The sequence below is a fragment of the Accipiter gentilis genome, chromosome 9 (genome assembly GCF_929443795.1).
Source record: "Accipiter gentilis chromosome 9, bAccGen1.1, whole genome shotgun sequence".
Taxonomy (NCBI): Eukaryota; Metazoa; Chordata; class Aves; order Accipitriformes; family Accipitridae; genus Astur; species Astur gentilis.
This window is the reverse complement of record NC_064888.1, coordinates 22,369,692-22,397,593: the sequence shown is the minus strand read 5'-3', so window position 1 is coordinate 22,397,593 and position 27,902 is coordinate 22,369,692. Positions and strand designations below refer to the sequence as shown.

Genomic DNA, 27,902 nt, shown 5'->3' with positions numbered 1-27,902 from the left:
TAGCAATGTTCCAATCATATTAGGACTAGCAGGCATAATTATCGCAAACTGTATAAATATGAGCTATCCATGCAAATAAAGTTGAATCACTTCTATCACTCATATTGGGTCGACTTACGTGCATTTCTCCGCCGCTCCAACAAATGGCGTCCGAACAGGGACCAAAGAAAGGGGAATTGGAGCGACGGACACTGAGAAGCACCGGTAGCAGCGACCGGGGGGTCAAAAGATTAACCGAACTCTGATCGTCTTGGTTGGTGTGTTAACTCTCATGCCTGGACCATCCAAAAGGGGTTCGCCATCAGTGAGGGCTACTGGAAAAAGGCTGCAAAGACTTTTTAACCGAGGTGCCTTAATCAAGGTAGCACCCAGGAGTATCAAGAAGCCGGCCGGCAATGGATCAAGAGGTAGCCCTAAAATTATTACAGCGCTTTTTAGAAAACCGGGGATAAATTGCGTTAAGCAAGTTTCAGGATTAGTTGCTTTAGGTCGTGTTAAGGGATGCGTTAAGAATCCGGATTTATTATTTGAGGAGAGTGAATGGCGTAGATTAGGAGACGTATTATGGGATATGGTAATTGACGATGATAAATCAGCTAAAAAACTAATGAAGCAAGGACAGAAACCTTTCAATTAGTGTGGGTACAGCTTTTGAGCTTAGTACCTGGAATGTTATCGGAACCTCCCTATGGGATGAAATTAGTGACGGGTCTAAAGAAGTTAAAGGTCTTGCAACTTTATGGAAATTGATTAAGACAACTCTGTAAGAAATGAAAGCAGATCGTAAAGCGTCTGCGTCTGCTTTTGCTGCTCTCTCTCTCCAACCGCAAGCGAAAGGGAAAAGCGGGGAGAAAAACATAATGCAGCGAGAGAGACTTTTTGGAGCTTGTTCGCCTGCTCCTGTGCCCTTGACTTCTGCTCCACTCCCTGGGACTGCCGATATTAATCAGCCATCTGACAGTTCCCAAGCCTCCCTATCCGTACGATTAAAGGAAACCCTACAGAATCAGGGAGTGAGTAAAAATCTGCCTACGAAAAAACAGTCCCCAGATACCACCGTTCAACGTGAACAAACTATACCTAGCATATACCCTGATTCAAATAATGCAAACAAGGACTTGGCTACTCTAATAATAGAACAAAAAGAGACAATGTTAGAATTGTTAAAGGAAATGCGGAAAAGAGACGGGGAAAACAACCGCACCCGTGATAGATGCGGAGCCGCTTGTAATAGCCGCTGCAGAAGAAAGGCAGAGACATTGGAGGGGTGTAATAAAAGATGCCATTATAGAAGGGACTATGCTCCAAGCATTCCGAGTTATTGCATCAAATGGACAGAAAAAATGGGAGGCGTTTGACTGGAAGGTCATTGAGAAATTAAGGAATGCTGTGAGACAGTACGGAATCAAATCTGCGTTAACTCACCAAATACTGCAATTCATTTTTTCTGCTGATACGCTGATACCTCAAGATATTAAACAGCTAGCACAGTTGGTTTTGACACCCGCCCAAATGTTAGTGTTTTTCCGGCAGTAGGAGAAGTTCTGTGATAGGGAGCAAGCAACATCACGACAACAAACAGATCCCCTATGGGGAGTAACCACGCAGATGCCGATGGGTACTGGACCCTTTGCATCAGGGAACGCTCAGTTACAATGTATCACTGAGGTTCATCATCTATCACAGATCTTGGCGTATCAAGCTTTTCTTACCATACCAGACAATATGTACAGCCATGCTTTCACCCAGGTGAAACAGGAGAATACAATTTATGACCACCCTGACATGAACGAGGGCATGAAAGAAAACATGTTCAAAATACTCGCTTTTGAAAATGCTACTGAAAAGACACGCAAAGCATTGTGTAATTTGCCGAAAAATGCAGACGTCGTTGATATGGTAGAATACACGGATTGATCAGTGGACTCACAGAAAGTAGCCTACGCTGCCACAGCTCTCCAAGGAGCTACAAAGAAACACAAGGCCAGTAAGACACCCTTGGTCAAGTGTTTTAACTGTGGCAAACGTGGACACATTAGGAGCAAATGTACAGTTACTGTTAACAGTAAGTGCTGCAACAAGTGTAAGAAAGATAACCATACCACCAAGAATACAGGAAGAAGGGAAACTTCACACTGACCGCGAAGGCCCCTCGCGCGACAACACGAATGCAAGGGGCTTGAGCTGCCAGCCCTCAGGCAGCCTCGCAACCACCAGATCCGCCACCGCAGAAAGCTCCGGAGTGGATGTGGAAACCGCAGTCAACATAAAGGGACCATTGGGGTTTGGACTTTGTGCATTTTTAATGGGGCAATCTTCAACAGCTCTAGAAGGAATTCTGGTGCTCCCAGGGCTTATTGATGCAGATTATTGTGGGACTGTGAAAATTATGATTTATGTTTTAATCCCTCCTGTTTCTATTCCTAAAGGTACCAGAATAGCACAATTAGTTCCATTCAGGTCGTGTGTTCCGAACCCAGGTGAAGTACAACGTGGAGATGGTGGATTCGGCTCCACAGGGAAACCGCAGGTATACTTTGCCATGGACACAACAAGAGGTCAACCAGAAAAGGTAGTGCAATTGGAAGGGCCCGATGGAGTTGTCATCAAGAAACCGATGACAATCAATACAGAGGCTGATGTTACGATTATTTCACGATGCATTTGGCCTCCATCATGGCCATCGATCAATCCAAATTTTGGTATTGCTGGGATAGGGGGCACACAAGCCACCTTAGTAAGTCAGCTACTGAGTACATTTGTGTTCCCCGATGGTGAACACATTACGACGTGTCCGTATGTCATGACTACCCCAACTGAATTGTTTGGCCTCGTAGGCTGTGATTTATTGAGCCAAATGAAGGCAATGTTAGTGACGCATCCTTTTTAGGAGCGGTCACTGATGGGTAGCCAATTCTGAAAATTAACTGGAAAACAGATGAGCCTGTTTGGATTGATCAGTAGCTGCTAAATTCTGAAAGGCTGCTAAAAATACAAGGGTTAGTTGAGGACCAATTGAGAGCGGGACATGTTGTTCCTTCTACTAGTCCATGGAATACATCAATATTTACCATTCCCAAGAAAAGTGGGAAATGGAGACTGTTACATGATCTCAGAGCTGTGAATGCGGTGATGGACAGTATGGGAGCCCTGCAGCCAGGTTTGCTGTGTCCAGTTATGCTTCCAGAAGAATGGGATTTGTTCATTATAGATCTCAATCATATGCGTTCTTGCACCAACCTGCTAGGATGTTAACAAAGCAATTTGACTTACCACTTACTGATGCCCAAGGTATCTTTAAAGCATGCCCCGATTATCAAAAGGAAGGGCTGGGCTTGGGCCGTGAGGTTAACCGACGAGGTCTTTTGCCATTGCAGTTGTGGCAAATGGACGTCACCCATGTCATGTGGTTCGGTGCAAAGCGTTCTGTGCACGTGTGTATTGATACCTATCCTGCTGCCAATGTGGGCCACGGCACAAACTGAAGAAAAGGCCTTACATATTGAATGACATCTTCACGCTTCTTTTGCAGTACTGGGTGTGCCTAAAGAAATTAAGATGGACAACGGCCCAGCCTATGGTTCTACACGATTTGCTCGATTTTGTAATTTGTGGGGAATTCACCATGGTACCGGTATTCCACATCTTCCCACAGGACAGGCTATTGTCGAATGGGCCAACCAAACCCTAAAAGAACATGCTGCAAAAACAAAAGGGGGGAACCCAGGGCTTACTCCCAGAGGAACGATTGGCCAAAGCCTTATTTGTGCTAAATTATCTTAGATTGACAGGTGATCACAAAGACCCACCAATGGTAGTGCATCATGTTCTTTTACAGGCAGAAAGGACGCGACAAAGTACAGGAATCATGGTAATGTATAAGGACCCAGAATCCGGGAAATGGTGCGGATCAGCAGAAGTAAAACTTACTGGGAGATCCCGGCTAAGTGGGTCAAGCCATGGCTTCGCACTGATGCTGGACCCGGAATTGTCCCAATGGCAACTGGCACGGTACCGGTGGGTGCTGAAGCCACTGATCCGACAGATTCTAACTAATAGAGTATTACTAGCGGACACTGAGTCCTTCAGACAGGTTTTTAGAACAGCGTGCCTTATTGTATATAGAACTTGCTTTAGGTAAAAAGTGTGTTAAGCATAATTTGATTAAACATAGTGTGATTACGGGAAGACAGTGTGGGGTAAATGTAAAAGTTAGTTAAAGCCAAAATTAGGGGTAAGGTCTATTTCCATTAATAACCTGGGAACGAGGTTGATTGTGTTTCCACAGATACAGGCCCACGGCGGACTCCTGTTCGATTTGCACGACCATCATCATCTGGACCATCATAGATGATGTGGCAATATGAATACTACCTCAGCCGAAAACTAATGTATAGGTCACCTTGGCTAACATAACAGGTCAAGATTCTCTGTGCATCGCAACTGTATCGTAAAGCCCAGGAACCAATAGACAAGATGGCTATGACTCGTGCAGCGCGCCTGGCCAGCGAGCACAGGCGTCATAGATTGCAACCAAGGCGGACTTTTGGCACCCGCTGGCCACGTGTGCTAAAACCCGTTCCTCTGCAAATGTATAAATACCGGGATTTTCCGAAGAGCATCGGGCTGGTGTACGGTGAGGCCGTCGTTGCCTCTGTGGGGACGCCCGCGGAAAGCTGGCACCTACCGATTGCTGGGCTGAGTTCGTGGAGCAAGATGGCACAAGAATGTATGGATGGTTCATTTTCCTAATAGTCCTCATGGTCTGGGTCATTAGGGGTAACAGGTTGGCTCAAAGAATTATGGGCATTATTGTAGTTACTGTGATTTTAGCTATTGTAATAGTTTTACCTTGTTCAGCTTATTAAGGAAAATGGCATCCCAAGTTATTAAGCAAGCCTGGATTGCTCAAAAACAAAAAGAGGGAGAAAGATTTAAACGGAGACCTACAGTGGATTTGACCTTGTTGTGGTATTACAAATACAGACTTACAGCCGCTGCTGGATTTATTCCGGGGCAGCGATAGCTTAACTTCTACAAGACAACTAAGTGCACTGGGATGGCAAGCCTTGGCAGCAATTGGACAAAAAAAAAATCACATCATCCATGTCTGGCAGATACGTTCCTGATTTACCCATAAATTTGAAACCTTATGCTGAGATTGATATGGAACACACTGACTGTAGTAAGCAGCATGACAGTGACACCAGTGATTGATCCACATCGGTTAATGCCGTGGGACAGTAAGAATATTTGGGTGTCACTAGCTAAAGCTATTAATCAAATCTCTTTTTGTGTGTCATTGGCATTACCTGAACAGTCTTTTATTCTTATGTATTTTATTAGGTATAATGTTGTTTTTACTGTGTTTAATTAATTGTGTTCATAGATCTTTGCAAAGGGCAATAGAGCAGGTGTTAAAATTTTACCTCAAACTATATACAAACAAATAGACTGGCTGAAAAAACATACACAAAAGATCCAGCAAGAAACTAGTTGGTTTGATGGAGTGTTACAGTCAATATTTGGCGGGATAACACCATGGCTAATGTCATTGATTAAAGAAGCCTTACGGTGGTTGGGTATATTGATATTAATCTGTGTAATAGTTAAAATTGCATATGGGTGCATGATGAAAGGAGTCGCAGAGCTGACACACCAAGCTCTACTGGCACAAAAAGAAAAAGGGGGAATTGTTGGGAATTGGCTTGATGAGAAAGGACATGGGTCTATAGAAAAGTTGTGCGAGCAGAGTTCTGTGTGAAAGAATGTCAGTTTGAGCAGCAAGACTAGGCCTTGGCCGAAAACAGCTGGCTTTACTGATATCGGGAGAAAAACAACAGCTGGTCTCGCTGTTATCAGGAGAAAGACAGGGACGGTGTGACCTTGGCATAACTTCATAAGTAACTTTTGAAGAAGTTCCCATGAGAAAGTTACGGAACACGTATAGCTGCAAATCACCAGTGGGTGTGTTTTAGTAATGAATAAACATTAGCAATGTTCCAATCATATTAGGACTAGTAGGCATAATTATCGCAAACTGTATAAATATGAGCTATCCGTGCAAATAAAGTTGAATCCCTTCTATCACACATATTGGGTCGACTTATGTGCATTCCTCGAATGCTCCAACATCAGCCTTTCCTGCTGAAGCCTCTCCGATGCCGTCCCTTCCCTGAGGTACCTCAGCTTTCCCAGTAAAGCCTCCTCGATGCTGTACCCTGCCTGAGGTACCTCAGCCTTCCCCGCAGATGCTGTCCCCTCCATGAGGTACCTCAGTGTTTCCCGCCGATGCCGTCGCCTACATGAGGTACCTCAGCCTTTCCCACAGAAGCCTCCCCGATGCCGTCACCTCCATGAGGTACCTCAGCCTTTCCCGCTTATGCCGTCCACTGAATGAGGTATCACAGCCTTTCCATATGAAGACTCCTCAATGCCATTCCTTGCCTGAGGTACCTCAGCCTTTCCCGATGATGCAGTCCCCTCCATGAGGTACCTCAGCCTTTCCTGCTGATGCCATCCCCTCCATTATGTACCTCAGCCGTTCCCGCTGATGCCGTCCCCTACATGAGGTACCTCAGCATTTCCCGCTGATGCCGTCCCCTCCATGAGGTACCTCAGCCTTTCTCGCTGAAGCCTCCCCAATGCCGTCCCATGCCTCAGGTACCTCAGCCGTTCACATTGAAGCCACCTCGTTGCCGATCCCTTCCTGAAGGTACCTCAGCCTTTCCCGCAGATGCCGTCCCGTCCATGAGGTACCTCAGCCTTTCCCGCCGAAGGCTCCCCGATGCCGTCCCCTCCATGAGGTACCTCAGCCTTTCCCGGTGATGCCGTCCGCTTCCTGAGGTACCGCAGACTTTCCCGCCGAAGCCTTCCTGATTCTGTCCCCACCATGAGGTACCTCAGCCTTTCCCGCTGATGCCGTCCCCTGCCTGAGGTACCTCAGCCTTTCCCGCTGATGCCGTCCCCTCCATGAGGTACCTCAGCCTTTCCCGCCGAAGGCTCCCCGATGCCGTCCCATCCATGAGGTACCTCAGCCTTTCCCGCTGATGCCGTCCCCTCCATGAGGTACCTCAGCCTTCCCTGCAGATGCCGACCCCTCCCTGAGGTACCACTGCATTTCCCGCTGAAGCCTCCCCGAAACCGTCCCCTTCTTGAGGTACCTCAGCCTTTCCCGCGGAAACACACTTGGGGCCATCCCCTCCATGAGGTACCACATCCTTTCCCACTGATGCTGATAGCTACCTGTGGTACCGCAGCCTTTCCCGCTGAAGCCTCCCTGAAGGCGTCCCCTGCCTGAGGTACCTCAGCCTTTTCCGCGGAAACCCACTCGGGGCCATCCCCTCCATGAAGTACCTCGGCCTTTCCCACTGATGCCATCCCCTCCATGAGGTATCTCAGTCTTTCCCGCTGATGCCATCCCCTCCATGAGGTATGTCAGCCTATCCTGCTGATGACGTCCCCTGCCTAGAGGTGCCTCAGCCTTTCCCAGTGAAGCCTCCCTGATGCAGTCCCCTGCAGTACCTCAACCCTTCCCGCTAATGCTGTCCCTCCGATGAGTTACCTCAGCCTTTCCCGCTAAAGCCTCCCTGAAACCATCCCCTTCCTGTGGTACCCAGCTGTTCCCGCGGAAACACACTCGGGGCCATCCCCTCCATGAGGTACCTCAGCCTTTCCCGGTGATGCTGTCCCCTGCCTGACGTACATCAGCCTTTCCCGCTGAAGCCTCCCATAAGCCGTCCCCTGCCGGAGGTACCTCAGCCTTTCCCAGTGAAACCTCCCCGATGCCGTCCCCTCCATGAGATACCTCAGCATTTCCCACTGATGCCGTCCCCTCCATGAGGTACCTCAGCCTTTCCATATGAAGCCTCCTCAATGCCATTCCCTGCCTGAGGTACCTCAGCCTTTCCCGATGATGCCGTCCCCTCCATTATGTACCTCAGCATTTCCCGCTGAAGCCTCCCCGATGCCGTCTCCTGCCTCAGGTACCTCAGCCTTTCACATTGAAGCCACCTCGATGCCGACCCCTTCCTGAGGTACCTCAGCCTTTCCCGCTGTTGCCGTCTCCTCCATGAGGTATCTCAGCCTTTCCATCTTATGCCGTCCACTGAATGAGGTACCTCAGCCTTTCCCGATAATGCCAACCCTCCCTGAGGTACCACAGCCTTTCCCGCTGAAGCCTCCCCGAAACCGTCCCCTTCCTGAGGTACCTCAGCTTTTCCCGCGGAAACACACTCGGGGCCATCCCCTCCATCAGGTACCTCAGCCTTTCCCGCTGATTCTGTCCCCTCCATGAGGTACCTCATCCTTTCCCGCTGAAGCCTCCGAGATGCCGTCCCCTGCCTAATGTACCTCAGCCTTGCCCAGTGAAGCCTCCTCGATGCCGTCCCCTGCCTGAGGTACCTCAGCCTTTCCCCCTGATGCCGTCCCCTCCGTGAAGTACCTCAGCCTTTCTCGCTGAAGCCTCTCCGATGCCGTCCCATGCCTGAAGGTATCTCGACCTTTCCCAGTGGAGCATCCGCAATGCCGTCCCCTGCCTGACGTACCACAGCCTTTCCCGCTGATGCTGTCTCCTCTATGAGGTACGTCAGCATTTCCCGCTGAGGCCGTCTCCTCCATGAGGTACCTCAGCCTTTCCCGCCGAAGCCTTCCTGATTCTGTCCCCTCCGTGAGGTACCTCAGCCTTTCCCGCTGATGCCATCCCCTGCCTGAGGTACCTCAGACTTTCCCACTGATGCCGTCCCCTCCATGAGGTGCCACAGCCTTTCCCAACGAAACCTCCCCGATGCAGTCCCCTCCATGAGGTACCTCAGCCATTCCCGCTGATGCCATCCCCTCCATGAGGTACCTCAGCCTGTCCCGCTGAAACCTACCCGAAACCGTCCCATTCCTGAGGTAGCTCAGCCTTTCTCGCGGAAACACACTCAGGGCCATCCTCTCCATGACGTACCTCTGCCTTTCCCGCTGATGCTGTCCCCTGCTTGAGGTACCTCAGCCTTTCCCAGTGAAGCCTCCCTGATGTCATCCACCCCATGAGATACCTCCGCCTTTCCCGCTGATGCCGTCCCCTCCATGACGTACCTCAGCCTTTCCCGCTGAAGCCTCCCCAATGCCCACCCCTCCATGAGATACCTCAGCCTTTCCCGCTGATACCGTCCCGTCCATAACGTACTTCAGCCTTTCCCGCCGAAGCGGTCCCCTCCATGACATACCTCAGCCTTTCCCGCTGATGTCGTCCCCTGCCTGAGGTACCTCATTCTTTCCCACTGAAGACTTCTCGATGCCGTCCCCTCCATGACGTATCTCAGCCTTTCCCACTGATGTCGTGCCCTCCATGAGGTACCTCAGCCTTTCCCGCTGAAGCCTCCCCGATGCCGTCCACTGCCACAGGTACCTCAGCCTTTCCAAGTGAAGCCTCCTCAATGCCATACCCTGCATGTGGTACCTCAGCCTTTACCAATGATGCAGTCCCCTCCATGAGGTACCTCAGCCTTTCCCGCTGGTGCCATCCCCTCGATGAGGTACCTCAGCCTTTCCCGTAGAAGCCTCCCTGTTGCCATCCCCTCCATTAGGTACCTCAGCCTTTCCCACTGATGCCGTCCCCTCCATGAGGTACCTCAGCCTTTCCCGCTGAATCCTTCTCGATGTCGTCCCCTCCATGAGGTACCTCAGCCTTTCCCTATGAAGCCTCCTCGATGCCGACGCCTTCCTGAGTTACCTCAGCCTTTCCCGCTGATGCCGTCCCCTGCATGAGGTACCTCAGCCTTTCCCGATGATGCCATCCACTGAATGAGGTACCCCAGCCTTTCCCGATGATAACAACCTCTCCCTGTGGTACTGCAGCCTTTCCCGCTGAAGCCTCCCCGAAACCGTCCCCTTCCTGAGGTACGTCAGCCTTTCCCGCGGAAACACACTCGGGGCCATCCCCTCCATGAGGTACCTCAGCCTTTCCCGCTGATGCGGTCCCCTGCCTGACGTACCTCAGCCTTTCCCGCTGAAGCCTCCCCGAACCCGTCCCCTGCCTGAGGTACCTCAACCTTTCGCAATGAAACCTCCCCGATGCTGTCCCCTCCATGAGGTACCTCTGCCTTTCACACTGATGTCGTCCGCTTCATGAGGTACCTCAGCCATTCCCGCCGAAGCCTCCTCGATGCCGTCCCATGCCTGAGGTACCTCAGCCTTTCCCAGTAAAGACTCCTCGATGCCGTCCCCTGCCTGAGGTACCTCAGCTTTTCCCGCCGAAGGCTCCCCGATGCCGTCCCCTCCATGAGGTACCTCAGGCTTTCCAGCTGGTGCCATTCCGTCCAGGAGGTACCTCAACCTTTCCTGCTGATGCCGTCCACTGAATGAGGTACCTCAGCCTTTCCTGATGATGCCAACCTCTCCCTGAGGTACCGCATCCTTTCCCGCTGAAGCCTCCCCGAAACCGTCCCCTTCCTGGGGTTCCTCAGCCTTTCCCGCAGAAACACACTCGGGACCATCCCCTCCATGAGGTACCACAGCCTTTCCCGCTGATGCCGTCCCCTCCATGAGGTACCTCAGACTTTCCTGCTGATGCTGTCCCCTGCCTGACGCACCTCAGCCTTTCCCGCTGAAGCCTCCCCGAACCCGTCCCCTGCCTGAGGTACCTCAGCCTTTCCCAGTGAAACCTCCCCGATGCCATCCCCAACATGACGTACCTCCGCCTTTCCCGCTGATGCCGTCCCCTCCATGAGGTACCTCAACCTTTCCCGCCGAAGCCTCCTCGATGCCGTTCCCTGCCTGAGGTACCTCAACCTTTCCTGCCGAAGCCTCCCAGATGCTGTCCCCTGCCTGAGGTACCTCAGCCTTTCCCACTGAAGCCTCCTCGATGCCGACCCCTCCATGAGGTACCTCAGCCTTTCCCACTGAAGCCTCCTCGATGCCGACCCCTCCATGAGGTACCTCAGCCTTTCCCGCTGAAGCCTCCCCGAAGCCGTCCACTGCCTCAGGTACCTCATCCTTTCCAAGTGAAGCCTCCTGAATGCCATTCCCTGCCTGTGGTACCGCAGCCTTTCCCGATGATGCAGTCCCCTCCATGAGGTGCCACAGCCTTTCCCACCGAAAGCGCTTCAGCGCTTGCTTACCTACCTTCCCAGCCCGGCGCTCTTCCCGCACGCTCGCTTTCCTTCCTCTGCCCCGGCGTCATCGTGGCCTTCGCCCTCAGCCCCACCGCCCGTACGCGAGCTCTGCCCAATGTTCAGCCCGGGGCTCCCTTCTCTCAAAGCCACTCTCGCGTTTCCCGCCTCGCCCCGCTCCCTCCCCCGTGCGGGGGCGTGGAGTTGCGGCTGGCGAGGCACCTCGGTATCTCGCCTGCGGGCTCGCTGCCCCTCGCCTCCCTCCTCAGCCGGCATCAGGGCGGCCCCGCCAAGTCACCTCGGTGTTCGCCTGCCAACCCCTCGCTCACCCGCTGCACCCACCACCCGCCGCTGCACCTGGCAGCACGCGCTGCCGAGCCCGCGCAGCCCGCGCCTGGGGAGCGTGTCCCCGCCCGTCCCGCGTCCCAGCCAACCTCGTCCGAAGCCGGCACCGGGCCCCGCCTCCCGCCCCTGTCCCGCCTGGTGCGCGTCCCCGCTCCCCCCGGCTGGACACCGGCAGAAAGTCAGGACGGCCTCGCGCTGCCGCCTGCTCGGGCACTGCCTGAGCTCCGAGGCTCCACCAGCTGCATCACTGTGGGAGGAAAGGGGTCGCAGGACAACACGAGACGGCAGGTTTTGCGTCATTCCCACCTCCCGGTTTGGAGGACTGCGCCCTTTCTGCCGGTTTAGCTCATATCATGGAAAAAATCCCATTTACGGCTTGCGGTGCCAAGCACACGTACCTTGAGACAACGTCCCACCCTTAAATCCCCAGTGTAAGGAGAAGAGAGCACCAAAGGGTTCATAAATCCCCCCCAAACAGCAGTATTGAACACTGAGTTAGAACTACAAAGCATTTAGGTGTCATGGTTAGAAAAAAGTTCAGTCAGTTAATAAAGAGCAGGCGCTTGTTGCGATTTCACTGAAGTGAAATCTGCTTGCCAGACTCAGGAGGACAGCCTCTCCAGGAGCTCACCAGCCACTGCTGAAGCACCCCTGGGGGGAACTTACTTCATCAGCCAGAGACGATGCTGGGACACCAGTTCCAGACTAACTCTCTGCGCTGAGCAGGACTGGAAGCTCAGCTCCGAAGGTCCTCAGTTCCCCACCCCTACCCCCTTGCTGGAGGACCCGGACTGAAGTGTCCAGCTCAATAACACAACCAGTTTCTATCTGGATTTTGAACAGTCCTTTCAGTTTTCTTCCAGGAGCTTAATAATCATCACAGGGGTTTAAGGTTCCCCAGAGGTCTCATTCTTGAGAAACCTTGTACAAGAAAGCTATAGCACTACACCGTATACTGTAGTCACTCTCTGCTGCAACTAAAACAAACAAGCAAAGGCACAGCCGTGGATAAATAATTCTACACTCAAGTTCCCGTGTTATTTATGGTACTATGTCCATTCTCTTGGCAGTAATCCGTTTTCAGCAGGTTCCCCTGCAACTCACACACGAGCACTTGGTTCCCACTTCCAGGCAACGTGAGCTGAGCTAGAGCTGGTGGTTATCCCTGGGGACTCTGTCAGGGTGAGAGGATGGGAAAGTGGTGGTGGCAGTACTAATCGACTGTTAAACATCAGAAGGGGAAAAGTAGAATTCCAAGCAGAGTCCCTCGGTGCCGAGTAAGCTGCTTATGCTGCACTTTGAAAATTTCCCCGGCACAGTTTATTAACATAAATGTGTTTTCATTACTTTTCATTTGAACCAAGCCTCCTCTGGCTATCTCCATTTTTGCATCAAACAAGCGGATTTTCTCTGCATTTGACTTCCTTGATACCATTCCTGTTCTAAGAATGTGCAGAGGTTAAGGTATCCAACCGTCTCACGAGAGACTCGTTGAGGAGCAAACGCGAAAGATGAAAGCTGCTGTCTGCGGACCAAGACGCAGGAACTGCATCAGTAGGCACCCCTACGTGTCTCCAATCCATCAGGAGAAATCTATCCGAGGGGGAGGAGAAGGTGGAGAGGGAGTGAAGTGCATCTTGGACAAGCACAGCTTGAAACTGAGCTATAGAAACTTGTTGCTGTGTTGTACAACCTGGCAGTAAGTTTCCACAAACATCTGTATATGTATAAATATATATTTACTAACACATACTTCCTAACACAATGGAGAGAGCTCTTGCATTCATGTACCTGTGCAATGGCCCTCAGTGGGGATTTCACTGGCTGGCTGCAAACTCACGGGGAATGGCACGTGCAACTCCGGCTGAGCAGAAGGAAGCGGGTGTAGGAAGAAGTTACAAGGTCCTTTACAAGAAAATGGTCATTCTTCCTCCTTTCAGAATTTCGTAACTGAATATTCTTGGTCTGTTAGTATGATATTGATGATGAATAACCTTTACTATCACCCTGCAGGGTGCCGTTTTCTTAAACCTCCGTTGCAATACATGCGGATGCGCATATGGGCCTGTGTGCATTGTTACCACACACACCTGCTACAGAATTTTCTGTTGAGTTGCACATCAGCTAAAAAGCATTAAAGCCTGCACTTCCAATCACCATGTCCTCTCTGCACTTGAGGCCTTGCGGACATCCTTCCCGCTGGTTTTACCCAGGACGTTCAGCATGGCAGTCTCAGTTTGCGAATGGGGTCTAGGATGGGACTCTCCATGCCCCATGGCTCCCACTGGCTGCTCAGGGCCTTGAGCTCTCCTGCGCCAGTGACTCTCCAGCAGCCGCACAGCTCCTGTAGCCCCAATTCCAGTAGGGCCGGTCCAGCCTTGATGAGCCCTGATGTGACACGATGGCCGTGAAAGAACACCCAGAAGCTGGCTAACAGCTCCGATGCTGCATCTCCGCAGCAAGCATGCTTTGCGCTCCGAGGAGCTGCCCGAGCCAACCTTGTACTGGCGCTACCGAGAGGAAAGTCTGTCTTTGAAGCACTGTGGCCAGGGACGAACACCCAGGTGGGCATCGCACCTAAAGAAGCGCAAGTGCCCTAAGGGGCCTGGCTTGAACGCAAAACGTACTTCCTCCTGTTCAATGCAACTGGCTCTGGGGTGGCAACCAACGAGCACTTCACTCCCAGAGGTGACCCACGCTTAGAGAGTCAAGCAGCTTCCTTCAGGGTGCTCAAAGAGCCGCTTCCCGTAGGCTGGGCTGCTGCCAGTGCCAGTGGCAGGGCGTTTGGTTACGGGGTGTTCCTCTGACCCCGATTTAGCCCAGCCAGCAAGGAGGGACACCCACAGCCTGTGTCCCGTGGCGTATCACAAGTAAACACCTGTCAGTGTCCCTGCAAAGGCAAAGCAGGGCTCGGATCAAAGATTTCTTCCCCAGCCCAGCCACCTGCCAAGTGCAGGCGAGTCCCTGCATCATACCCCTGAGAATACAGCAGGTTGCAGGCTCGTGTTGAATAAGCGTGATGAGGTGAGAGGAAGGGATGCTGATCACTCTTCCTTGGTTTCTCCTGAAAGGGCATGGGCTGGTTTTTAAACACCTGTTTGGAAGGCCTGTTCCTCTGAACTCTTCACCCTAGCCACTGACTATTCAGACAGACCGCTTGCTGCTTTCCCTCGACATCTCTGTGCACAAAGTGAAGAACCAGCCAGCAAGCGGTGTGTCATACAACTAGAGAAAAGCGTTCTACCATAAAGGCCTTTCCAGTAGTCAGGAATCCTTAGCCCCTGCATAGCCTGTTCCCTTAGAGGACTCGCAGGTTACACGGATAGGAAAGAAAATAAAAGCAGGCGCAGCGGTGAGAAAACTGGCTGGATCTTCTATGGCAGGCAAAGAGAGCTGAGCAAGGAAGACCTTCAGACTCCCATCCCACCAGGTTCCTGGCAGACGCAGCCTGCCTTTCTGTAGCTCAACCCCAGCAAGAAGAGGTCCACACCCAAGAACTCACTACCTTGTCTGTTTTGTCCCAAAGAGGCCTTCTCTAACAGCGCTCAGTATGCTTCCATGATAAGGTAGTAAATCTATGGTTTAAATCTACAGAAGTAGGAAGGGCTAGCTGAAGAAGAGAAGCAGCTTACGAGACAGTACCGGCCTAAACTGGTGAACGTTATGCTCACGCGTAGGCTAGCGGATAGGAAAAAAATAACAGGAAACATCAGAAGTGAGAGGTGAGGTGGGAGTTTGCATCAGCTTTGTTAACAGAAGCAAGCACGATGGAAAACAGCATCACTACACCCAGCTTCCTGATGGAATACCATAATTCATATAATGGGAGACTTAGTCAAAGAAGGTCTCTGTTGTGGCATTGTTCCCCTCCTCCTCAACTTGTGTTCCTGCTGGTCTTCCCACCTTTAGATGCACCAGCACTTTTTTAAGCATTTAGTCTCTGAAGCGTAGGTAAGGCCTATGCTCTTTCCAGTTCATCCACAGTAAATCTTGCATTGAAATGTTGAGTGGTTTCGTTGGCTATTATTTGTACTTCAGTGCTTTTCATCTACTCACCGATTACACGCTTAAGAGTTTAGTAAAGCTCTTAAACTCACTACTGTGACCACCTAGTTTTGCTGGGCAGCTCCCAGGAACGTTATAGCACGTGGCTCTTGGCTACAAACTGGCACAGGGCTGCCCCGTTGGGGAAAGCTCACCGGAAGCATCACTGACCTTTTCTGACTTTCTGGATGCATCCCACGAGGAGGGCGTTCAAACCCCTCAGCAATCTGGGTCCGGCCTACCTCCGGCACTTGTCCCCCTGCCAGGGGTGCAATTCAGCAGCTGAGATCCGTGGGATGCTTCGAGGGCTGCAATCCTACACTTGCAGGTTTTGCCGGACTGCGGCAACCCTGCAGGAGTCAACGGGCCAGATCCATCTCCCGATTTCTTCCCTTTCCCCTGCAAACAGCCAAAGCGTGAAGCTCTCTACAAGCGGGTGAGCTGCGAGCCGCGCGGCAGCGCAGGACCGCACTGAACAGAAAAGCGGCAGCTTGATGGGAAGGAGAAGGGCAGACCACCAGCGGAGACCCACGCGAGGTGGCAGCGGGACCTGGCCCCCTCCCATCCCCGCTCCCCTGCCTGTGACCCCGCTCTGAAGGCGGGTGGGCTCCCACCTGCCCCGGGCTCCCCGTCCCGCTCCCGGCGAGGGCGAGGTGCCGCCCGGCCCCGGCCACCGCGTGGCAGCAGCGCTCCGTCCTCCCGCCGCCGCCGCCGCGGCCGCCCACGGCGGGCGGCAGAGCCCCGGCCCCGGCCCCGAGAGGCCTGGCTGGCGAGCAGTGCTGACACGCAGAATCCGCTTGCGAAACGCCGGTCAAGGGGCCAGCGTGTGCTCTTCGCCCCGGCCGGGTAACACTGTTCTCCCACCGCAGCCAGCTCTTCAGGTGGTCCCTCCATAGGAGCAGAGGCGGCCCAGAGCTCCCACGCACGCGCAGCAAAGCCCATGCAGGAGGACAAACCTGTGCTGCCATCCCAGCAGCCACCCAGTAACGTGGCTTTGGGGCAGCTGCCTTTTCCATGAGGGTCCCCCCTGTCCCAGGGAGGTTGTGGGTGGAGGGAGAGATGGCTCTTCTCGGTGACAGCAAGCCATCGCAGCTGCCGACTTCCTCAGACGCCTGCCTGTGTCGGGCCAGAGGACAGCACGGGGGGAGGCGCGGGCTGGACCACTGTCCCAGCAGGCTGAGCAAGATTTGGGAGCCAGAGTTAGGCCTGGTAACAATCTCATTTACTGCAAGGTAACCCCGTTCCCTCGCGTTCAGTGCGGAGAGGAAACGGATCGTTGTCTCCTTCCAGCCTTGTCCTTGCCTCCCTTTGTTTCTCCTGTAGCCGCCACCACCAAGCTCCTTCAGACTGAGCACACACCTCGCATTCTTTCCTATTTTCCTCACTCCCTCCTGAATTGTGCCCAAATTTGCTCCCTCCCTGAGGGCACGGTGCCCACTGCCGAGCACATTTCTCCAGCTGGTGCCTTCCCGGTGTCGGGATGGCTTCACACAGTGACCTCTGCTACTCCTGCTGCCACAGCCCAAGCTTTGTGAGCTCGTTTAGCAACCCTCTGGCACTGCCGACTCGGGCTCGGCTGTGGCTCCACAAGGCCTCCTGGGCCAGGCGGCGCACGACAGCCGCCTGGGCACTCGATGCCTTGTCCCCCTCGTGCAGCTGGTCCCACCTGCACGGCCCCTTTCTCAGCTGGCTCCTACTGCCTGGGACCACATCCCGCAGCAGCCACGAGCGCTGAGAATCCCAGTCCCACTAGCACTTACCTCCTACACCACATTGGCGTCCCCTGCCAAACCCAGTCGATTACTGCCTACTGTCACCCTGGTTAATAAAGACAATAAGGGCAAGAGCCAGCACAGCCCCAACAAGACCCATCCTGCCACTGCCAGGACAGAGCTACAGAGACACCCACCAACCAGGTGAGAGGCAGCCAGCCTTCAAGAGCAAGGCAGAGCACTCAGCTATCGATCCTGCCTGAGGACCAGTGCAGGTGTTTGGGATGAAGGGAGTGCAATTTATTCCACCTGTGAAAGCTTTTTCTGGCAGGTTGCTGCTCCCTGCACATCATCCACATGCTGCAGCATAAGGGGCAGACACGTGCCATGGAGGGCAGTACCACAGTCCCCACCAGCAGCCACCTGCTGAAAGTTGCCAGGCTCTTTGCAGTTAAATCATTGTATGTTGAGAGGGGCTGGGCGAGAGACCGAGGGAGCGCTCCCACCTTTCAGGGCCTTCCCGCAGGGGCAGACAATGCAGATAGCCCATGCAGATAATTTAGGGAAAGTCCGAGGGGTGGGGCCAGAGGGATAAAACTGGGTTAGCCGTTCAAACTTACATCCTCAGCACTGCTTACCTGTCATGTAACTCGTATATGGCCGTGAGAACTCACCCTGCCTGTTCCCAGCATGCCTGGAGCAAACTTTAGAGAGGAGATGCGATGAGATCAGGGACCTCCAGAGCAAAACCTCAAGCATCTCTGACACTTGCTGCAGGAATATTCCTCTCCTTCTCCCTCAGGTGTCAACTGCTGGCATTTTGGCGCTGGTTTTCCCCCTAGTCCCTGGCTGAGACTCACATTAGCACCCACATGCAGAAGAGGAGAGACCCTGTCCCCAAGGGTGACAGATCCCAAGGGTGTCTGTGATGGATCCAGCAGCACCAGGGCAAGAGCTGGGTCCCTGCACCTGAGGGCCTGGCACCTCCTGAGATCCAGTCGTGAGCCCCAGGGAGGACACGCAGAACGAGGAGTCCTGACACCTTTGGAAACCAAGGCAGGCACCCTCTGGGCACCAAAGAGCTGCCCTAGTCCTACCCCAACATGCCCTGGGCTCACTCCACTGATTTTCGGGGGGATGGTGCTGGCCAAGTCCTGGCTAGAGACCAGAGAGGCAGATTCCTCAGGAGCTGAAAATGATTCCCCACCTTTCCGCCTTTGTCCACCAGTTTTCTCTAACCAAACCATTGTTTAGATGAAAATCATTTGTCCACAGTGCAATATCAACTCAACCTGCCCAGTCCTATGCTGCACAGTACTTGTTTTCCTCTACTCATTCCTGGCCGTGTCATTCCAAATAATCCATGAAGGTCCCATTTTATAGGTAGGAAAACAAGATAAGAAGGGCTCAGGTGGCCATTTGAAAAGCCAGAGGCTGGCATCAGTTTGGGGATTAGACGCTACGTGTGCTCGATATTCAGGGATGAGCCAATCACCTGGTTGAGCCAGCTCTTTAAGGATAAACTTGACTGATTGAGAAAGAGGAGGAGTTGGGGCCCTACCAGTCGCCGGCAACATTGCGTGTTTGCACACCAGCTAGCTGTTACCTGCTTTCCAGCACTTTCCAGACTCCTACCCCAGCATTCAGGCATGTTAGCTGGGGTCCCCGTGGGGTGCTCCCAGCATATTACAGAAGCTGTGATCAGGTGGGGACATCCTTGGGGGGGGTGACATGGCAGCCCTTTGCGAGTGGTTTGAGAGGTGCCGTCCTGACGGGCATCCATCCCCCAGAGCTGCGCAGCCCAGTGTCAACATGGAAGAGAAGCTTTGCTGGTGCAGAACAGGGTAAGTTTGCCTGGATTCTCCCTGTGTGTTACTTCTTCTGTTCAGGGAGGCTCTTCAAGTTTTAGGATTGCTAATCTTTATACCTAATTCCTTTTGCAGCGTTGTTATTCCCAAGGCACAACACAGAGCCAGCAGACTATTTAAAAAGCAGAATGGCACAATGGGCAAACCAAGCAAAACCTCAGTGCTGAGGTGTCCCCAGTGCCAAGCAGAACCAGACGGTTACTCCATGTGTCTTCCCTATGCTACTCTTTCTTCATCTACAGTTCTCTCTGCTCACAGTAGCACAACATTGTGAGCACATGCTCCACTCTTGCCCCCAGACCCTTATCTGCAGAACTGCCATCTCACCAAGTTACTCTCCCAGCATAGGTTTGGACGGTTGACTCTTCCCCGCCAGCTAGAACTTCGTACTTGCCTAGTGAATTGCATCCTATTTATTTCAGTCCGGGTATCCCATTTGCCAAGATCTTACCGGAAATCTAAGCAGGGTGACCTCCAACATATTTTCCACTCTTCCTAGTCTAGTACAGTCTGCAGAAGTAGGAAGCTTGATCTGTCTTCCATCACATATATCAGCAGGGACATTCAGAGTAGCTGCACTACAGGTATGGATCCCAGAGCCGTTCCAGCAACCCTCTGAAAGTGGGTGCCCTTAGCCCAGTTTCCCAAAACCTCCACAAGCATCCTCATCTAGGTAAAATTAGGAGGGTAAGAACACTCGTGGTAATGTCCTGTAACTCTACACCAAAAGCCATACAATTCTGCTACTTCGCCCTTACCTTACTTGCTTTTCGCAAAGACTCAGGGATAAAAATCGCCTGGCATTATCAACTAGAGAAGGTCCAGCGTGGGTTGGTCTCGAAGCTTATACCTGAATTCTCTGCAAACATGACCCCCTCAAACACAGCTCGGAGGAAGCAAAACGCATACCTTCCAGAACACACCGAATGCCTGCTGTGTGAATGAGTGAATGCGTGAATGCATGTGGTGGTCGATCCTCTGCTGCAGCTCTCCATGAGGACCAGACTTTGCAAGCGGCCTTTGCAGGTTGACTTTTTGAATGAGACTTCTGTGTTAGCACTGCCACAAGACTTCAGAGACAAAACAAGGACACTTTAAAAAGGTAACCAGAAATAGCTAAGAGGAGACATTGGACTGCAGGGTCCCTTCCGTGTTACCTGCCCAGGATTTCTTTGACGCTTGCAACAGATCTCTCCCCCTATTAACACTCCAAACGCAAACACGAGGTTAGCACGGGGCATTTTACCCACCCAAACTGACATGAACCCAGAGGTCTGCAGCCCTTTTCTTTAAGTGAGGGAGTAGATGTGGAAAGGGAAGAGTGTGTTTCCAGCTTCATTCTCTAAAGGAGACAGGGTAGACAGGTTCTTTAAAGACCTGGAAAGGCAGCTAAACCAGGCAGGCGGGTAAGGGCTTCATTCCCAGCAAGGAGACCTAAAAATGTTCCTGGCTAGAAACGTAACAGCTTGTAGCACCTCTCTCCTTCAGGACTCCAAATGTCCTTTCCTCGGCCAGCCATGCACACTGCCGCAGCCCATCACACATCACGGTGGGGAGGCACTCTGCTCGGGTGGGAATCCTGAAGGATTTTCAGTTGTGAATGGACTTGGACAAAGGACACAAGTACCACCTCCTCTTTACAGACGACAAAAATGCCGCTCGCAAGATACAGCTCTTCACTGGGATAAGCAAAGAGGGAAATGAGGAAAAGCAAGGCTGGCTTCTGGAGGAATACAAAGACAGCTCTCTGCTCTAGTCCCATTGCCCAAGAGGAGAGAAAGTGTTCACTTTAAAGGAGACTGAGGTATGGATGTAGGCAAAGTTGGGGGTGGCAGGAAGGGAGAGGCGCACCCCACCTTTGAGGTTTTCCTTTGTGTGCCACTGCTAAGCCTAGAGTAGGGAAGGTTGGGACGAGGGTCCGGCAAGTTTTCCCTTTGTCCTTCCTGCTTCTCATGCCAGCAGCATGTATGCGTTCTCGGGGCAGCCCCACCAGTTTCTCCCTGCCAGGGTATGCCTGCTTTCCCTAACAGGAGTCTATCAGAAACCTCTCCAGAAGGAGAAGAAATATCTGGGATTCAGCTGGCAGCTTGGAGGGGAGATGTCTTCCTGACCTCTAGATCCCAGGTTATTTTTAACTTTGGGGAACCGTTTTTGTTCTCTTAAGCATTGGGCAGCCCCCGAACGCCCAGGCCGCTATTGCGGCAAGGAGATAGGGTAGAAGGCAATGGTGGAAAGAGGATACGTAGCGGCATGGGACGCCGCGCTCTGCCCAACAGGAGCAGCAGCAAACTGACCTTGGATGTGCCCTCATCCTTTCCTGGTGCTGCAATTTGCCCCTGTGCTGACTATGTGGCAACCCGTCCCCAGGGCTCACGCTCACAGCCCCCCAGCATCACCTCTCTCCCCACACGGATCCACCCTCAGGTGCGGCTGGCATCTTAGGTGTGTTAGCTGCGTCTAAACCTGGGTGACACCACGGAGCAGGGGACGGTGCGGCACTGCCCACGCCACCGACGCTGCGTCGGAAGAGCTGCCACTAGGAGGTGGCATTTCCCCAGGTCCCTGCGTGGCACTTCCACGATGCTGGCAGCAGAGGATGCTTGGGCGGATGGTCTCAGCCTGAAGGGAAGAGGCAGGAGGTGTGTGGGCTGCAGGTGTGGGAAGGAAGGCACAGAAGGCCTGGAGGAGGAGAAAGGACAGCCGAGATGACCGGAGCAAATTGCAACCCGAAGGAGGGAGGCTGCAGAACCGCGGAGGGTGTCACTGCCCAGCGAACGCAGGCAGGCCGGGGAGGGTGAGCTCAGCATGCTGGCTCCTTGGCACCTGGCCTGCCGTGTCTGATGTGGGTAGAAAGACACCAGAGAGCACCAGTGCTGAAGAGAGGGTGGCAACACAAAGACGGCTGTGTTCCTCTGCTCCCCATCCCTTTCTCCCCCTCCTCTCCCAATTTATTTACCCGAGTTCAAAAGACAGCCTCACAGTCCCGAGGGGCTGGCTGAAGTGGCCAAGGGGTGGGCTGTGAGGTCATCTTTAATGAGGGCAAAAATCCAGTGTCAACAATGCTGCCCATTGTATGGCCCTGTTTAGACAATACCGGCTGGGTTCTTGCTGCTGGCAGCCCGAGGACTGGGAGCAAAGCCTGTTTGGGGTAACAGGAGGGGAGGAGGATGGGCAGGGGGTCTGGTACTGAGTCAGGCAGCAAGGGATGGGGCAAAGGGCAGAGGTAAGCACCTCATCCCAGTCATCAGCGTGTTATCAGCCTAATGCTCGCTGCTGATAAGATTACTGCACCAATGGCAGGGAATTTAGCCATCCTGGTCACAGTCGGGCGGCATGGCCTGTCACCCCAGTCATATCTGCTTTCCCTTCTGACCCTGGCAATGACACGCCAGTGGTTTCTGCTACTTTACCGCCTCTCTCTAAAGCCACATGTCCCACGCAGCAGCAACGAGGTGGCAAAGTGAGCACCAGCTTCTTCTTTCAGCCCTGGCCCTTCCCCAGGCAGTTGTGGGAAGGCAGCTGGGGGGTTGCCTGCTGCTGCTCTTTTGGGAGCTCCCAATAGCAGCTGTTAACTGAAGAGCCCAGGTAACCCACACTGAATTTAGCCATGCTTTAAGGGTGAGGATGGAGCAGGGGATCTTCAGGAGTTTGGGGGATCCACTGAATTTATGCAGCAAGAGGTGATGTTTTAAGGAGGGGAGGAAACACGTCTGAAAGTGAGCAAGCGAGCAAGATGATGCCATTTTTTGTAAACATAAACCTCACTTTTGGTAGATGCCATGATATCCGACTCCTCGAGCCGCAGGTTCTGGAGCCAGGTGACTACACAAGAGTCTTAGCTTTCCATTCCAAAAAGGAAAGCCATTTGCTACCTTTCCTGGCAGAGGAAGGGCGTGTGAAAATACAACACAGGGTTACCAGATTCCAAAAGAAAGTCCAGGGGAGAAAGCAATATTAAACAAGGGTGGCAACCCCACGAGCTGGCATCTGATCCCCTGGCATCTGAACTCCTGTGACTGACAATCCTGAAGGACCTGCAGTTGCCATCACCTTTCAGGCAGGCATTAACTCTGAGTTCCTGTAGTGTGAGCCAGGTCTCGTCCCAACTCATTCTGTAGCCGTGGACCCCCACCTCATTTCTCTGCAACACATAACTGTGCCCAGAAGTCAACCTGTCAAAACCAGGGGGACCATTAAGCTCTGAAACTGCTGCCAGCAGTGGTGAACCATGCTGGTGTTCATCTGCTCTGCAGAGAGGGCTCGATGCCTTTGAAGAGCAGATTCTTTATGAGGGGAAGGAGGAGAAAGAAAGGAGGATTGGTGAAATGACAGAAAACCACCCCTGCACCTCTCCTTGGATGAAAGGCCCATGGCATGATTCTCCTATCACTAGAAAAAGCTCTAAAGCTGAAATTGCTTCACACTTCTTCAGGAAAACAACGCAAGAGATGCAGAAAAATAATCCTAGGAGAATTTTTGCAAACCTTTATTTCTGGCAGAGGGGAAGTGGCAGGGGTCAGCTCTTTCCCCAGTTTTCAGCTTATTCCCTCTTTTATTTGAGTCCCCTCTTCTTTTTTTTCAACTTCCAGTTGTGAAATAGAAGAAAAAGAAAAAGGGGTAGACAGGGAAGGCTGGCAAAGAAGATAAACAAACAACATGAAGCAAACCTTGCAAAGCCCTTGCAGCAAGCTTTTTTGTGTATGTGGCTTTTTCAACATTTTTGGAGGGAGTAACTGAGGAAATTCACTAAAATTTCCAATATGTCGACACCAGATGAAATCTCCTTGCAAAACTTACTGCTAGATGGAAAAGCAATACCTTTGGGGGGGTTTGTTTGGTGGGGTTTTATTGAGGGGAGAGTAGGAAGGAAAATGTTTTGGTGAAATATCCTTAGCTTAGCCTTGATGCTTTTTCCCTGCATCCTGGCACTGTGGTAGCAAAACCAGGCTGGTTAGTGCATCCCAGGAGAGGAATGCAGCCGTTCTTTCTCCTAGGGACTCTGCTCACAGATAGCTTCTTGTGATGACCCCCATTGCTGGTTTGTGCCTCTTTTTTCCCCAACCTTGATAAAAAACTGAGAGACCCTCTGACAAAAAGTACTCTCCAAGAGCTTTTCACTAGCACAGTGCCTCAGCTGGGTCATGAATCTGTGGGGAGGACTTCTCGGGAAGGTGGAAACAGCCTTACGTTGGACCACGCGTTCCTAAAGAGACCCCGTGCTGAAGTTCATGGCCTGTGCTGCCTGTGGCGTGGCTCTGCTCATCGCTGCCCTGCACCATGGCCCTAGCATTGCATCAGCTCATTTACGAAAGACCACGACCTCAGGCAGCAGTCACCAGATGCAGAAGAATTGAATCAGCTTCCTGGGGGCGATGGCTGAAGCTGAATCTTTGCTAAGCAGCGTCGGTGAACTCCATCAGCAACGTACTTCTGCTGAAGGCTCAGCTGGGCAGCTCTCCCTGGCAGGAGGGAAAAGCCCATCTGGAGAGATACCAGCTAGATCAGGAGAAGTCCAGTTTAAATGGTACCGCTGTGCCTATACTAGACATTGCTGGTTTCCCACCTGGGCTGCCCAGCGATCCCCCCTCTCGTCTCAAGCCTTGAGCAGCAGAACTGAGACAGGAGTCTGCAGCAGAGACACAGATGGGCAGGGCCCCGTGGTGGAGGCCAGGGCTGCGCAGGGTGCTGCTGGCCATCGCCCAGCCGGCAGCTCTCCATGGAGGGAGGCTGGCTGGCATGGCACAGCCAAGCCGCCAGCCCGCAAATGGCCAAAATGCCTTTTGACAGGCAAGGCTGGAGCTGCCGCAATTTACACACTGGGAAAGCAAACTACCCTGCGCACCTCGCCAAGATGTCAATGCCTGAACCTCGTGGCCGCCTTCAGGAGCGTTAACCTGTTCCAGAAGTGATCAAAATGCCAGCTGGAGAAGCTGACTGTGCTGTGAAGGGCCTTCCTCAGGGCTGTCCTTAGCACGTAGGTCCGAAACCTGCCAGGTGAGCACAGCCCCAACGATGGTCAAGATCCGTCTCTCCGTCCGTACAAGAAAAAATGCGATGTTCACCTCCCAGGATAACTTGGCAGGGGAATGTTCAGAAAACTTACTCCTGGCGCGTGGGAGCAGCCAGACGTGGTGTTAATTTTAGAGGACGGCAAAGTCGAGCTGCCCTGTAAGTTCCCTCTTAGCCATGCTCCCTGTCTGAGGAAAGAAACCGGTGGGAAAGGAAAGGGCTCTGGTGGGTCTGAGTATCCGTAAAATGGCAAACCTTGAATGCCCCAAAGCCTCCTTGTCACCCACCGGTAGCATTTCCAGTTCTCCCCCTGGTTTGTGGCATTGAGATTACTTTCTCCGTGTGGCATGAGCTGCTGATTATTTTTTTTAATCAACAAGTGCTACCATTTATTTATTTATTTATTTATTCCGTTCTGTTTTTCTTTTGGAGATAGCAGGAGTCTGATTTCCTTAGGGCAGTTTTTAGCGGTTTATAGTTCTTCCAATACTCACATACAAAGTAGGCAGTATCTTTAATTGAAGCATCATTTCTCCCCAGCGTTCAGTAACCCTCAGTGTTGTTAACCAAACATTTAACGGAGAGTCTTAAAAGGGATGGTTAAAAGTCCCTCTCTGACTCATGTCAGCTTTCACCGTCTAGGAACACCTTCTGATGTGGGCTCTCTGTTGTAACACTGTGCCTCAGAAAGCAGGCAAGGCTCGAGTTCCTAATGCAAAACTAAAACACAGACCGCTCGCAGGCCTCTTCATCCATCACAGTGAAATGAAAAAGGAGCGACATATTTTTCCCCCCTTTGCTGGACACCTCTAAATCCAGGGAACAACTGGGCTACTGTTGTTTTTCATCGTCACTTCTCCCTCCCAGCGATTACAATGCTGCTCACTTTTGACAGCTGCCACTGAATCAGCCCCACTATGCCTGAGCAGGATCAGCCCGGGGATGGACTCTGCAAGATCTTGGTTGTCCGTCTGCACCTCACGTGGCCAGCTCCATCGCTGCAGGATAGCCGTCCGGAGAGGATACGTGCGAGGGGATAGGGGCACACTTCAGAATGGCTTCTGACCATCCTTGTTCCACTCCCAGGACGTCTCGAGTGTCAGCGGGGAGCGGGGATTGAACACGGGAAACACCGTGAGTGGGGGAAGGTGCGGAAACAGGTCCTGGCCGGGGTGATGGCGCTGGGGCACCCCAACCTTGGTGCGAAACGGCTGAGAGCGCCTGGCACGGCGGCCACACGGTGGGGTTAGGAGAGCTGCCTCCGGGCTCTGCCACCAGCAAGGTTTTATTTGTAAGGGCACTCTTTTCCACTTTTAACGGCGAAGGCCTCCTCGGGATCGAGCCTGGATTTTCCTATTGCTGGCATTACTGGCTAGCGAGGAGGCTGTTACGGAAAATAGCCGATAGCAAACCGAGCTGCTCCTTTTTCCTGCCGCCCTCCGCCAAAAGGGACTGTTTCCTGGGGGAAAACGGCCGGGACTCTCTTTAAAGCGTTACAGCCGACATTTTCCAGACTGGTTTTGCCTATCGAGGTAAACACCTACACAGATCTACACGCCTATCCGGATACACAGTTGCGGGTGTGCTTTTCTGTACAGAGGTGTATGATTTACATATACATATATACACGTCTCTCTCGCGCTCCCCATCCAGAGCCCCCATCCAGAGCAGGCGTTTTACACTGACGCCCCTTCCTCCCCCGCCGCACTCCGCACCCAGCTGGGGAAGGGGCGCGGGGTTCCACCGCCGCTCCCCGACGCCCCCCGGGCGCCCCTTATTTCACGAGGGGCAGCCCCCATCCAGCCCCCCGTCGTTGGAAAGGGGGGGTGCGGAGGGCCGGCAGCACCCCCTCGCGCAGGCCGCCGGCCGCTCCGCGCTCCCCGCGCCCCGCGCGGAGCCCAGCGGGCGCGCAGGCAGCAGCGGGCGCGCAGGCAGCAGCGGGCGCGCAGGCAGCAGCGGGCGCGCAGGGTGCGCGCCGCGGGGAGCGAACAGCAGATTGCGGGCAGCCAATGAGCGAAGGCAGGCCGAGGTGGCACCAAATTTCCCGCAGCCAATCGGCTGGCGAGGGGGAGGGGGAAAAAAAAGAGGAAAGGAAAAAAAAAAAGAAAGAAAGAGAGGAAAAAAAAAAGGCAGCCAGGCATCATGCGAGAGCCTGGCCCTCCTCACCCTCCTCTTCCTCAGCATCCTTCCTCCCGCCCCCCCGGCCCGCCCCGCCCCGCCCCGCCTCCCCTCGCGGGCACGCCGAGAGCCGGGCCCCCGCCGCGACTCGCCGCCCGCCGCGCTGACCCCGCGCATCTCACCCGCGGGCAGGGGGTCACCGGGAGGCCGGGGCGCGGAGAGCCCAGCCCCGCCAGCCGCCGAGCAAGCAGCCCCGCTTAAATACCTCCGCGCCCGCCTCCCCGAGCCGCACAGCTCGCACGGCGAGGGGCCGACAAGAGCCAGCCGCCTCCTCCCTCCGCCGCCGCCCGCCGCCGCCGCCGGCCTGCGCGCCCGCGTACCGCCGCCGAGGAGCAGAGACAGGGCCGCCCCATGCCTGCGCACTTGCTGCAGGAGGAGGTAAGCGGGGGGCTGCCGGCAGGCCCGGGGCTGCGGGTGCTTTGGCTTCCCCTCGCCCCTTCGTCCTTCATCTCCGCAGCTCCGGCAGTGAGTGGTGCGCTGCTGCTGTCCTGGCGGGGGGGGGGGTGGGGGGGTGGGCATCCACGCGTGTCCGTGCACGCGCACACACACGTGTGCACACATGTGTGTGTGCCACTTCTCCGTCGTGAGGCAAAGTCATGCGGTGCTAGCTTAAGACCTCACCCAAGCCTCGTGGGGAGCCCGTGAACGAA

The 27,902-nt window shown here is 53.4% G+C and overlaps 1 protein-coding gene and 1 long non-coding RNA gene across 3 annotated transcripts in view; both read left to right on the top strand.

Annotated features, from left to right (window-relative positions):
- Positions 1-5,048, top strand: part of LOC126043094 (uncharacterized) — a 78,993-nt gene extending 73,945 nt beyond the window's left edge. Inside the window, exons 1-3 of one of the 2 annotated variants that reach the window (XR_007507336.1) lie at positions 157-407; positions 2,430-2,530; positions 3,839-5,048. This is a non-coding gene — a long non-coding RNA (uncharacterized LOC126043094). Of the gene's footprint in view, positions 1-156; positions 408-2,429; positions 2,531-3,838 lie in introns of those variants that run through there. The other variant, XR_007507337.1, reaches the window with a different exon arrangement.
- Positions 5,049-27,275: 22,227 nt separating this feature from the next.
- LOC126043081 (acyl-CoA desaturase-like) overlaps positions 27,276-27,902 on the top strand; it is a 94,672-nt gene continuing 94,045 nt past the window's right edge. Inside the window, exon 1 of the mRNA XM_049810979.1 lies at positions 27,276-27,630. Coding sequence (XP_049666936.1) covers positions 27,604-27,630 — 27 coding nt within the window. The 5' untranslated portion in view covers positions 27,276-27,603. The remainder of the gene's footprint in view (positions 27,631-27,902) is intronic.